The sequence below is a fragment of the Nicotiana tabacum genome, chromosome 16 (assembly GCF_000715075.1).
Source record: "Nicotiana tabacum cultivar K326 chromosome 16, ASM71507v2, whole genome shotgun sequence".
Lineage (NCBI taxonomy): Eukaryota > Viridiplantae > Streptophyta > Magnoliopsida > Solanales > Solanaceae > Nicotiana > Nicotiana tabacum.
In genome coordinates, this window is record NC_134095.1 from 117,520,303 (window position 1) to 117,534,326 (window position 14,024).

Sequence of the window (14,024 nt, forward strand, 5' to 3'; positions counted from 1 at the left end):
CCCACGGGAGTGGTACTTTTGTCTATAACATCATTAGAAAATATTGGTTTTGAAGGATCCAAGGCTGACAGCTCCCTTTTTATCTACTCCTCTGGAAAAAAATTTGGTTACTGCCTTGTGTATGTTGATGATCTAATTTTGACAGGATCCACAGTTACCCTTCTCCGGAAAATCATTCAATAACTTGGGTCAGCTGTTGCACTTAAAGATTTGGGTTCGCTCTCATATTTTCTTGGAATAGAAGTGACCTGCCGACCGAATGGTCTTAAACTCTCCCAATCCAAGTATATCTCAAATCTCTTGAGACGTTTGAATATGCATGAAGCTACCCCTGTGTCCACGCTATCTTCTCCACAAACAATCATATCCAAGGATTCTTCTAATAACTTTGAAGATCCTACATTATTTCGGCAAGTGGAGGGAACACTTCAATACTTAGCCCTCACTCGACCTGACATTACCATGGCAATCAACAAGGCAACTCAATTCATGCACTCACCCTCCATAAACCATTGGCAAGCCGTGAAACGAATACTCAGGTACTTAAAAGGGACAATAGATCATGGTCTTATTCTCAAACCTTCAAGCTCTCCAACTCTTTTTGCTTTTTTTGATGCGGATTGGGGTGGTGACAAAATTGACCGAAAAAGTACCTAAGCGTATGTCGTCTTCCATGGCACTAATCTCATCTTATGGTGTTCGAAGAAACAAAACACAGTTGCTCGGTCTAGCACACATTCAAAGTACCGTGCCTTAGTATCAGCAACATCTGGAGTTTACTGGCTGCAATGTCTTCTTAGAGAGCTCCAGCATCCCCTTCATACCACACCAAGAATCTGGTGTGACAATGTGCCGGCCACAATGGTTAAGATTCGTTGTCTCTCTTAAGAATATATGAATTTCCCCTCGTATAAGATTCGTTTTGTCTCTCTTTCTTTTCTTTTGCCTTTTTATTTGTCTGGAGAGAGCTTCCTTTTCTGCTAAATCCTTCTCTTTCATTGTTTGCAAGGACATTTACTTAGACGTGCTGCGTAATGCAATTAAGTGGATTAGTTAGAGCTTGACACAGTTGCCAATGAATTAGATATGCTCAAATCAAGCTCGGAACACAAGTGAATTTAAAAATAAAAAAAAAAGATTGTATGTCTTCTAACAAATCTTTTTCCCTTTACTATGGATTGAAAGAGAATACATCATTCATATTGAATCACACATTTGGCAACGGACAGTTGAAAAATTGAACAATCCACTGTCCCAGTAGTTCAACTCTCCTACCTCCCTTGTTCCTCAACACCACCAAGAAAGAAGAAGATAGATTGTCAACATCTCAGCACAAAACAAGAAAATAGGTATAATCGGTACAAATTGCATGACAAACTGAGGTGAGAACAGGTGCCTGACACTTCCAGATCCAAACGCCTCAGCTATTTTGAAGAATGAACATACAGAGGAGAAATCTGGTACCTTCATCAGACGTAGGAGCAGTGAGAACACCACAAGAAAAGAGCAAGATAATATCATCTTATGGCTTATAATGAATGAACCATTAGTGAAGGTTAGAGGTCCTAGTTACTCCCGTTATCATTTCCCCGTACCGTTACTAGGAAATTGGAGAGGACCATCTTTGGAAATTGGAATAATCTCCAGTTGGAGCTTTCATTTCAAAGCACATGAGAAGGAGCTTACCTAGAGAATAATAACTGGCTAGAATAGAATTTACTCTCTCCTGAACCTTATTGGAATTTGAAATGCTAGGTCGATATTCCTAAAAGGAAATAAACATCACTTATTTTCAATGCTGGAAACTTATGAGGTCGTTTGGTACGCGACTAGATTATCCTAGGATTATAGTCAAGGGATTATAATCCCTAGAATAATTTATCCCAACGGAAAGGTGGGATAAAATAATACCAAGTTTGATGGGATAAAGTGGGATAAGATGGGATATCCAGGATTAAGCTGGGGACAAAGTTTATATTATGTTTGGTTGACGGTATAAATTTATCCCGGAATAAATTTAATTTATACCGTCAACCAAACATAGTATAAATTTAGTACCACACTTTATCCCACCTTATCCCGCGTACCAAACGGAGAGCAATACGAGATAACCAATAAGCTCTGCTATAGCTAAAAGCTCACGCTGGCGTCTATTTGCAGCAACAGTTCTTTCAGCAGTGAAAAACTTCTTGTGTCTTCCAAATTTGTCTCAGCTGCGCCCGGAACCAGCTGCGATTTTCAAATCGGCTTCTGTGCTATAATCTCAGAAAGATTTAGACTACCTGTAACAAATGTGCATTAAAGACAATCAAAACAGGAGCATTTGCCGTAGCAGCATCAAAAAAATTTGGAAATTCCTTCGCTTCATAACTGCAGCTCAAAACTTCCAAAACAAAAAAAAAAAAGATTTGAAGACAATTTCATTTAAATATCTATGTATCTAAGAATATAGAGTGAAGCACATGACGAATACTTCAATATGTACAAATGTAATGCTGGGAAAAAACTAGTTGGAAACAATAGAAAGAGCAAGGGAGAACCTTCGCTGTCACCATAAACATGATTTATCAGAATCAAGAAAAGTACACATATCCCAGTTCTCATCTCTGGCAATTCAGTTTAGTGCAAGCTTTTCCACAAGGTTAAAATTACGGCCTTTTGACGATGGAACCTTTCAAGAAAAAATAAGATGAATTCCAAAACCAACAAGCTCTCCAGCTACTAGCTTGTTAGCGAACTTCAGCATTGACTACAGCAGTACAGCTAGAAGCTAGGTTGACCAGTTTTATTTGCAATATTTGAGAAGCTGAGTGCATCCAAAGGGCAAGGGGCAGCATTGATAAAGGTATGCAAGAATATGATTTTAGCATATCCAACCTACTTTCACAGATTCAAATCTTAGCTACTGTTCAGAAATAAGCGTACTTATCAATTCTTGCTGATTGCTACTACTAATACTGATTGATTACGAACAATAAAGTCGAGTGAATCTCATACTTTTGCCAGTGTGAACTAAATTATAACAATTTATTGCCTTTTATTCACTAAATCTACATTTATCACTTGTCATGAAGAGTCCGTAAATAGCACATAGGTAGAACACACTAAGAGTAGAATACAATAAGCAATCTTAATTACTTCTTAAAACACCAAATAACCACATGATATAGCTACCTTTAAAAGCAATGATAATGTACAATGATCCACAAATACTTCTCAGAACATCAAAAGAACCACATGATACAGCAACCTTTAAATTTAATGATACTAAATTAAATGATGATCTTACAAATATACACCATCAAAAAACATGGTCTATAAACTGCTCCGGCTAACATCTGATTGGCTAGGATTAGGAATGATAAGCTGCATTCCTGAACAATTTGAACAACAAGATACATCATAGGGAAAAGATCAACCAGAGTAAATCCCAAATCCAGCACCCTAAAAATCTTGAAGCTGAATTTTCAAGAGAAAAAGTGAGAATGTACCGTTGTTAGAGGAGTTGTCGTCAAGTGCAGTATCTATTTAAACTCGACTTCAGCAGCTTCAGAGAAGTTGTCAAGTGTTACTCTAGATAATTCAATAGAAGGAATAAACAGTATAGAGGTCTTTCATTACCCCTTACAGGGTATCAAATTCTCCTCCTTGGCTTTCTCCTCACAGAAATCAAGCAACAAGTCATCAATATGGCATGTCTTGACCTTACTATACTTTTAAGCAGCTATCCAACGTTCTCTTCCAACAAGCTTATCCAAGTAATATTCTCCATGTAAGAATCCTTTTAGAATCCATAACAAGGTTAAATTTGAAACCCGAATCTTGCTGTAAGCCTTATCCACTCCTACATGATACAAGGAATGAATCTCAGCAGGCGCCCATCAGCCTCATATTTGAAAAAAGAAGAAAGTTATACAGCTTGCTTGCGGCTATTAAAAGGTTCTTCCCTTTACTAATAAAAAGAGATAGAAAAAATGGTAGGCTAAAACATGATTTGAACCGCTAGCCTCTACTTTAGAACCATTCTCCTCTAGTATTGTTGTGAAGCTCATTCAACAATATTCTTCTTACTATAACTAAGATGAACTACATCCTTGGGGTTGTGGGGGGGGGGGGGAGCGTAGCATAGGGAGAGCACGGGAAACATAGGGACTTGTGAGAAGGGAAGGAGTGTAGCATAAAAAATTATTTTCCTAAAAATATTTTCTACTTTCTAACCAAACACTAGAAAATATTCTCCGGAAAAATCTTTTCACTTACCAACTAAACAAGTGAAAATAAGTGATAATACCACGCATTTTCCTTCGTACCAAACACACCCTAAGAGTAAAATACAATAAGCAATCCATAGTTACCTCTCAAAACACCAAAATAACCACATGATATAGCTACCTTTAAAAGCAATGATACTGTATAATGATCCACAAATACTTGTCAAAACATCAAAAGAATCACATGATACAGGTACCTTTAAAAACAATGATACTAAATTAAATGATGATCTTACCATCAAAAAACATGGTCTTTAAACTGCTCCGGCTAACATCTGATTGGCTACGAATGATATGCTGCATTCCTGAATAATTTGAACAGCAAGATACATCATTAGGAAAAGATTAACCTGAGTAAATCCCAAATCCAGCACCCTAAAAATCTTGAAGCTGAATTTTCGATGCATGAGCATGACCTATTGAACACAAGGCATTTTCTCTAGCCTCCCTAAATGGATACATGATTTCCCATGTGAGCAAGATGAACTCCATTATACACATCAATATACGATAATATACTCTTAAAAATGAAGGGATAAGTGGAACTAAATACACTTTCAAGAGAAAAAGTGAGAATGTACCGTTGTTAGAGGAGTTGTCAAGTGCGGTATCTATTTAAACTCGACTTCAGCAGCTTCAGATAAGTAATTCAATAGATAGAAAGAATAAATAGTACAGAGGCCTTTCATTACCCTTTAAAGGGTATAAATTTCTCCTCCTTGGCTTTCTCCTCACACAAATCAAGCAACAAGTCATCAATATGGCATGTCTTGACCTTACTATACTTTTAAGCAGCTATCCAACGTTCTCTTCCAACAAAGATTATCCAAGTAATATTTTCCAACCCTTTCTCCATGACAATGTTATTTGTGAAACTTGAATCTCTCCCTCTTCCAAGAATCCTCCAAGTTATAGAAAGCATGAACTCAAACCATAGCACAAGTTCTTACTATAACTAAGATGTATTTATTACATTCTTGGGAGAACCTTGGATCCAAGGGCCTAAATTTACTGCCACTTGTTCAAAAGCCGTGTATCAGTATAGTTGCTACCAAAACAAATGAAAGATGTAAACCCTCTACACTTTCTTTGTAGCTTTTGCACAATATCTCTTAGGTCCTGCATACAATTTCTTGTTGAAAACCTTATTCTGTGGTAGCATCCAACTATCCTCATCGTTGGACAAAGAAAGAAGTCAAAGATGCTAAGTAGCATATATAGCAACTTCACATAACAAGTTAAAAATTACACTACTGTTAGCATCATCAAAGCCCAATTTAAGTCAACCCATGAACTATATGTCCAAATACAATCAAGAATGATAGGGGATTCTCTTGAGCAATACTCCCTCCGGTTCACAATAAGTGACCAATTTGCTTTTAGTACGCCCATTAAGAAAATACTAAATTCTATACAAAAATACCTACTATAACTAAACTACCCCTAATTAAACATTTAATGTGAGGAGTAAAAAACTTTTTAGGAATATGTACATAAGGGTTATTTTGTAAAAACAAATTGAATTCTTTCTTGATTACGTAACTGGACACTTATTTTGAACCAAAATGAAAAAGCAAATTGGTCACTTATTGTAAACGGGAGGGAGTAATAGTTTTATTCAGTTGAGCTACCTTTTTATCTTTGGGAGCTTTCTCGAGAGAAGTAATCTGAACAATGTTTTTTATAGAATATATAAGATCTTTTACTCCATAAGACTTAGATAATATATTTGGTGATAAACAAAACCCCTAAATATAAATTTCAAATTTGAATTTTTATGGAAGGGAAATGAATTAGGAGAGAAAGAAAGAAACCTTATGTAACTTGAATACAGTACAATCATTTACAATTATGCAGCAAAGAGATTTACATAGACATCTATTCACTGCAAACTAAACATTAACCTTGCTTCTGTTAGCCAGAACCGCATACAATTTAACAAGCTCTTCCTTCACCATGAAAAGTACAGAGGCTGCAAAGACGCTCTGTACTATCTTTGTGCGCATTCCCTGATAGAAGCTTTTGAATCCTTCATGACGAATCATCTTAATAACAGCATCTGCTGTACCTGAATATCTTAACGAGATATTTCCACCAATCTCCTGCTTGGCTTGAAGCCTAGACTTAACAACCAACAATGGATATGTCGAAACAGTTGCTCCTAGTTTAGCAAAGGCTCCGATTACAAAAACCTCCCAAGCAGTTGTATTTTGTACATATTTCTTCTTTGCAGCACGTTTAGTCCTTAACTGCTTTGACAAACTTTCATAAATCATGAACTGAATCGAGGGATTGGACACCATGATCAATGCTGGGATGACTCCTTTCCAAAATCCAATAACTCCGGATTCATCATAAATCTCACGTGCTGCTTGCAATGTTCCATAGGGATGAGGTTTCGATGAATCAAGCTCGGCCAGTTTAGCCTCCAATGAAGCAGCAGTGAAGAGATTTTCAGAAGCTTCCTTTAAAAGGGATTGCCTCTTTGCCTCCAAAATTTTCCTTTCTGCTTGTGTATGAGTCTGCATACGAGTAACAAGAATCCATATAGGGTTTGTCAGTAATACATTTAGTGATCCAGCAAGAGCTGCCACGACAAGCCAAGAGAACGCCCCAACAGAGCCATCCCCTCGACCTTTTTTCTTATTTGCAGATGCTATCGCCTCAGCCTTGTTCTTGAAAACCTGGTAAAAATAGTAGTACACACCCTGTGACACAGTGGTTCCAAGCAGGGAAGGCTTCAGGCCGCTATAAAGCCCCAACAAACCTTCGCTTCTAACTACCTGCAAAATTTGAAAAAGTGCACTGCCACGAGAATCCCGGCCCTTTTTCGTGACCCGCTCCGTCTGTTGCCGGGTATTGACAGTTTGGAGGGGGTAAGTAATTATTTGTGCAATTATGCCTCCACCAGCTCCAGCCAGCCCATTAGCCAAGGCACTCGACATGTTCAGTCTTTATTGTTCAGAGTAAGGACACTAGTTGTGCCCGGCAAACAAACTTCCTATGTTAATCTCAACAATGGTTAGTAACAAGTCCAACTAAACATTGACAATACACTTAAGCTCACTTGGTTTAGAAAAAAATTATATATTGTCATACAAAGATTTAATAATGCAAGGATTCTGATGGAGGGATTATTTTATATCAAACTTTTGGTTCGTAGTAACTAAGAAATGGATATGCAGTGTACAACTTAAACTTGTATCAAACTTTATCCATGTTTAATTCATGATGGTATTGCTAATAACACATTGGCGTTGGTATAAAATAATATAGGAATTGGAGTATAAAGCTGTACTAGGCATGTATTAACTACACAGGAATTGAAATTGCTACCAAACATTGGATAAGCAATGCATATATTTTACACCCTTATTTTGTCCAATATATCTAACCAAACACATCATTATTGAGTTCAAGATTGGAGATAGCCAGAGACTAAAGGAAAGGTTTTTGACTTACTATTTAATGGTGCCACAGTGCTCATACTTCAATTAATTAATGTATCCCCAAAATAAATGTATCGACAAACCTAGATGTCATCTCAATAGTTGGCATGCCTGAACTAGGTAAAACACCAAAATATATATATTCCATCTCATCTCAGAAAATATTTTTGATCAGATATGTCTTACCCAACTTATGCATGCCAACACTGAGATAACATCCAGGTACGACAATACTTTTGTGCAAGAATGGACGTAGGATAATTACTTAAAAGATCGTCAAACCTAGATGTTATCTCAATTGTTGGTATGCCAGGATCGGGTAAAAAAAACAAAACATACACTCTACAACTCTATATCATACTCAGAATATATATATTTTGGGCAGAAATGTCTTACCCAATCAGGCACAAAACAGGCTTATTGAGGAAACCCTACTTTTCTAAGGGGGCAAGGGAAAACGAGCATTTATAGAGCGGTACTAGGTTAAAGGTCTGACTTGGCATAACATGGGCTTCAGTTTTACATTTCCAGCTGAATGTGGGCTTGTGTTTTCAGTTTTAGCTTGTGAGTTTTTGGGCCACAATTAATGGATTTTGCTGATATTGGCATGGTAAGACAACGTACCCCGCAATTGGCAGAAAAAGGCATTAACTATAGATATTGGCATCGACTAGCCAATAAATATATATCAATAAATAAATATTGTTCATATCAAAATGTATATTATAACTTTATTTTCTTTCTTTGTGTATATCAAAATATATATCACAATTTTATTTTCCTTTTTTGTATATCTAAAATATAAAATTATAAATATAGTTGTTTATAATTTATTGTTCTCTATATCGAAGTGTATAACACCAAAAATATTTGTATTTTTTTTATATTAAAGTGTATAACACATTAAATAACGTATATACCAAAATGTATATCACAATTTTAGTTTTCTTTTATATATATATAAAATTATAAATGTAGTTATTTATAATTTATTATTACCTCTATATTCAAGAGTGTAACGCAAAAATAATTATATTTTTTTATATATTACAGTGTATAACACATCAAATAATGTGTATACAAAACTGTATATCACAACTTTATTTTCCTTTTTTCTACATCTAAAATATAAAATTATAAATATAGTTGTTTATAATTTATTGTTATCTCTATATCCAAGTATATAACATAAAAATAATTATACTTTTTGTATATCATAATGCATAACATATCAAATAATGTGTATACCAAATGTATATCACAACTTTATTTTCTTTCTTTACATATATTAAAATGTATATCAAAAATTTATTCTCCTTTCTTGTATATCTCAGTGTACAACATATAATTTTTCATGAATAATTATATGAATATACATAAATATAAGAATTACACTCTCACCAAGATTTGATGTAACGTTTTTCCCAACATTGATTTCTAGGAAGTTGCCAGCTATTATCACGTCAGAGAATTGATGATTGATCATAGAACATATAAGTGCCCTCATAGAACAAATCAAAATGAGTATGATACATCAACTCTGGTTTTGTATGAGTCTCCATTTGTCCAGATTTTATTTGATTTAAACATCCTCGTCTTTCAGTGACCATACCATATTTCCGTGCTTCGCTCAAACTCATCAAAACAAGTGGGTGGGGGTGGGGGGCAAGCAGCGAACAAGGGGGGATGGGAGCAGCGAAGAACAAGGGAGTGGGAGCGGCGAACAAGAGGGAGGGGCAGCAAATGGTGAGAGAGAATAAATAAGAAAATAGTAGGTTTTTAGGATTTAGTTATATAATGCCAATTATTTGGGGCTGTTTTTGACAAACTTAATATAAGGTTAAAAAAAATTCAATTTCTCTTATGTGTGTCACATGATGTCATTTTTTCAGTTACAAGTTGCAGTCCTAATTCGTGCTAAAAGTTTCTCGATCATCATTTTTTATTTAATTATTTTTGAAAATGATGTTACATGGATATTTTAAACCACTATTTATATTTTAATCATGTTAAGAAATATTTTGAGAAAAGCCTCGAATCAAATTTTCAAAGCACGCTTGGACAAATTTTCTTCGATTGCTAGAATTTAGAAGCACGTTTTGCAGACTTTTAAAGTACACAACAATTATGATGATCGTTAGGATTCACCACTAAACTATGATCATCAATAGAATTTTGGCCACAAATGCTTACAACATTCTAGTGATCCATCAGGATTTTGTGGCAAAATTTTGATAATCACCATAACTATTGTGTGCTTTACAATTATGCCCAGCGTGTTTTAAACTCGTAGCGCTTAAGGAAAATTTTATGCAGCATGCTTTAAATTATGGCATGCGACTTTTTAATAAAATATATGTTATCGATATTAAAAAATTAATAGTGGCACAAAAGTATCATATTTGTGTCGTTTTCCATAACCATTTGGTATTTGAAGTTTGCGATGTTTGGTAAGGAAAAGAGTTCCCAAAGTCAAACCTAATGGTAGTGAGATAACGATATGTGCGGCATTTGCACAAATGCTCGTACATGAAAGTAGAGTGTCGTCATTGATTAATTATCTAGAGATTATTGTTTAATCCTATTGTATATATCACTGCTATGATTTTATTTTAATGAATTCTCGGATGATACTTTTGACTCATACAATCAAAATCTTATCATATAACTGTGAGCACGTGATTTTTGTTTTACGCGACAATCACTCCAAAAGAAACAAAATAATAGCAATTGGTCTTGCTGTACATTTTGCTGGATTTTTACGTGGCATTTTTTTTTTTGCTAGTTATTTGTGATTTTGCCCGTGGTTGTTTTATTCAAAAAAAAATATATATAAAAAATATATGTCTATATGTCGTGTGGACCGTAATCTGTTTATTAAAAGAAAAATAAAATATGTGTGTCCTTCATTGTATTTTGTCATTAAGTGTTTAGTATAATTAAATGTTAATTGTGTGATAATTGTTGTCCAATGTTTACATGGTATTATTTGGCAAATTAATTTAAGGAATTAAAAAGAAAAAAAAAGAAGGAGTTTCGGACTTGGGCCAGTCCGATTTTAAAACAAACAAGCCCAAACAAACTCAGCCCAAACCCCATGTAAACCCGGTCCAGACCAGCTGGCCTCAGGGGGCATTCCAAACAATACCGTTTTACTGCAGTCCGATCTGGGCCGTTGATCTCAAATTGATCAACGGGCAAGATCAATTCCCCATAACCCACTGAGAAACCCGACCCGTTTCCACTCAGACCGACCCAAACCCCTTTTGGATGAAACGACACCGTTTCCCCATCAGATGAAAGATCTGGGCCTTCCATCTTGCCTCATCCAACGGCCGAGATCAACCCACCCATTCCATATATAAGCCCCTTAACATACCCTGCCCCCTATCCAATACCCCAGCCTTCGTCTCCACAGACCCTTCCCCTCAAACCCTAGCCGCCCCCATCTCCCTTTACCAGAAATCCGGCGGCATGAACGCCGGTGACCTCGCCCTTAACACCATAGAACCCTCTTGCCATCCGGAACACGGATCTGTTAACCACGTAGTTCGAATACCATCCCACCTTCTCGAATCTTCATTTGAAGATTCGAGTCAAAACTCGATCTACACCGTTTAACCCCAACTTCACACCAGACACTCCCCAGACCCCCCTCGTGACCAAACCATACTTGGTTTGGTCCGAATCTGACTAGGGAAGCATGAATCCCGGATCTAGTTTTTGAACCTTAGGGTTCCTCGTCACTGGTCCGTGTCTTGTTCGAGCCAAAGAAATTAAGGTCTAATGGACCTTAATCGAAGTGTTTCTCATCTGAGAAACACTTCGATTAAAGACCGTTCAGCCTTAAGAAAGGTCTGTCCGAGTCCGAGTTAAGGTTTTGATCTTTCGAGGTTTAAGGTGAGTTCTTTCTTTTCTTATTTGTTTTGGTTCATCTGATTGTTGTAAAGGTCTGTTCATGTTTTGTTTGTGTCCTTGACTTTTATCAACTGTGCCTTGACCACTTTGCCTGAACCTCTGTTGTTTGATTGAGTCTTTCCATTTGTTCTGATAATGTGTATGTAAGTGTTGTGCAACTAGCCGATTTTCAAATTTGGACTGACTAATTGATTTCTCGAGTACCACTTTGCTTAGTCAGTATAATTCAAATCATGTGTCGATACTGTTAAATGTCTGATTTTTGGTTACGATTGTATGTGTTATAACTAGTATAGTCGAGTCGACATATGTCGTCAATTAGTTTCAGTTGTCCGAACAATAACAAATCGATTTACTTTTGATAAGCATGGCTTGAATCACTTAGGAACTGAGTTTAGTGCTTATAATTAGTAATTTGAATCAGAAGTGTAAAAGAGCAATGTTCTGTTTAGTCACGGTTCTGAAATTGGAAAGCATGTGCACTTATGCACAACATGTGCATTTTGTGCACAGCCTGTGCCCTGCCTAAGTGTTTTTGAATTAAATAGTTTGACAGCATGTGCTGTTAGACTACATTCTGCTGCCCATTACCTTGCTTTAGTTCAAAAATATTAAACCTTACCTAAAAGTAAGTCTGCCAGGGAATATCATGGGCTGGTGTTCTTATTTTAAATAGTAAGTGGAATCTGAAAATAAGATAGCACATGGGAGGGGTATCTGATTAATCTAACATGCTGTAAAAGGGGTGATGTTAAGGATATAAAAGGAGGAGGACATCTGATAGAGAAGGGGGAGAATACCACCTGATATTAGTGAACATAGAGAGGGCATAGATAGGGAGAAGAAATTGTTAAGAAAACAAAAGAAAAGGGAGAACTGGGAGGGAATTAAGAAAGATAGGGGACAAGGGATTGGAGGGGAGGGAGCTGAAATACATACATATAGAACATATAGGAGACAGAGATAGGGGAGGAATACATCTGATATTAGGGAACACACATAGGGAACTCAGACTGGACTGGGGGTTGGGATTTTCAGAACAGATAGAGAGAAGTTAAGAAATAGAAAGCATACAGTCAACAATCAGAAACTGTTTTCTTCCTATTGTTGTTTGGGTTTCATTTGTTCAACCTGTTCAATCAATTCTAATTCTTTGAAGTCCCAGTTGAGTCTACTAGTCGAGTGTTTTCATTGGTTTACTACTGGTTTTGTTCTGCCTGGAGTTCTGATTCTACTCCACTGTGTGCTGCTGTCATTTGGTTACTCTTTCTATCGGCTATAGTTGCATTCTTGCACTCGAGCCTGTTCTGCTGTGTTACTTTGTTTGCTGCTGTTACTTTGTTCCTGCTGCTGCTGATTTGCTCTATCTTCTTCCTCTTCTTCTGTTGTATTCAACATCCAGGTACACATTTCATACTGATGTAACCATGAAAGGCATGAATTGAAAGATCTGAAGAATGTTTAATCATCTATTGCCTTACTTACAGCTTTTTGCGAATATCGTTAAAGTTATATAAATTCTTTTATTTGTAGCTCAATAGAAAACACATTAGTAAGTTTGTACTTAATTGAAAATATCCTGGCCTAAAAATGCGATATGGTTTGTTGGCAGTACCCGTGATGTAGTCATATGATTTATGGAATGTGCTATCATTTGGTAGAATTGTTAATTCAAACCCTTCTTCCAGTTATGTTTTGAGTATGTAGGGTGAACGGTTTGCTTAGTTTCGCCGAGTATAACGCAGTTTTAAGATTAGGAGCTTCAGTTTCGGTAGGCAGTTTTAGGTTAAATTCTGAATGTTATTAGTAGTTACCATCTAATGAGTAACACTTTTTTTTTATTAATCTTGTTAAAATAAATTCAAAAGTTTAACTCGAGGAGTATTTGGGGCTAAGTGTAGTGTTTCATCAATCTCGTGTATAATTCCCCTACTCAATTAAAAGCATGTTTCACGAGGAACAACGTTTCTTTACTCTGTAAATAATTAATCAGACGATTAACCACAATCTGGATTTGGCCAAAGCATATAATTGAATTAGCATGCATCTTTTCTTCTATTTTTAGATACAAATACATTAGAAATGTAGTCGCTTTAGGATGTTTCCTTCTAAAATAATGAGACGAGCCCCGCCAAATAAAAACGTAAATTGCGGGGCCCTCAATAATTAACCATAATAAATATTTAGAATTCAGGACAGGCCGTTTAGTGAATTTCATGGTCTTCCTCAAAATAATAATGCGTTAGACTTTCTGGGCACGACTTAATTAAATTACATTCTTAAATTCGGGTGTGCATTTATGTGACCCAAATTCAAATCTCAACGGAGTCGAAATGTGTTAACAACTACGGGTGCATTGATTGTGACGTGGGTTGAGATGCATTTT

General features: G+C 36.1%; 1 protein-coding gene and 1 long non-coding RNA gene across 11 annotated transcripts; both read right to left on the reverse strand.

Moving 5' to 3' along the window:
- Positions 1 to 1,147: 1,147 nt before the first annotated feature.
- On the reverse strand, positions 1,148 to 5,494 carry LOC107822183 (uncharacterized). 5 transcript variants are annotated; one of them, XR_012700245.1, is made up of 5 exons: positions 4,853 to 5,494; positions 4,508 to 4,576; positions 3,492 to 3,844; positions 3,290 to 3,374; positions 1,148 to 2,282 (listed from the first exon to the last, which is right to left on the reverse strand). It is a non-coding gene; the product is annotated as an uncharacterized LOC107822183 (long non-coding RNA). The 5 variants fall into 5 exon arrangements; XR_012700243.1 differs by having other exon boundaries at positions 1,148 to 3,374; XR_012700244.1 differs by having other exon boundaries at positions 3,290 to 3,844.
- Positions 5,495 to 6,064: 570 nt separating this feature from the next.
- LOC107822182 (peroxisomal nicotinamide adenine dinucleotide carrier) lies at positions 6,065 to 9,375 on the reverse strand. 6 transcript variants are annotated; one of them, XM_016648695.2, is made up of 2 exons: positions 9,122 to 9,375; positions 6,065 to 7,268 (listed from the first exon to the last, which is right to left on the reverse strand). In XM_016648695.2, exon 2 carries the CDS (start codon positions 7,214 to 7,216, stop codon positions 6,164 to 6,166), a length of 1,053 nt encoding a protein of 350 aa, XP_016504181.1. In that variant the 5' UTR covers positions 7,217 to 7,268; positions 9,122 to 9,375; the 3' UTR covers positions 6,065 to 6,163. The 6 variants fall into 6 exon arrangements, with proteins under 6 accessions (XP_016504181.1, XP_016504180.1, XP_016504179.1 ...); XM_016648694.2 differs by having other exon boundaries at positions 6,065 to 7,272; XM_016648693.2 differs by lacking the exon at positions 9,122 to 9,375 and adding an exon at positions 8,117 to 8,245.
- Positions 9,376 to 14,024: the final 4,649 nt, after the last annotated feature.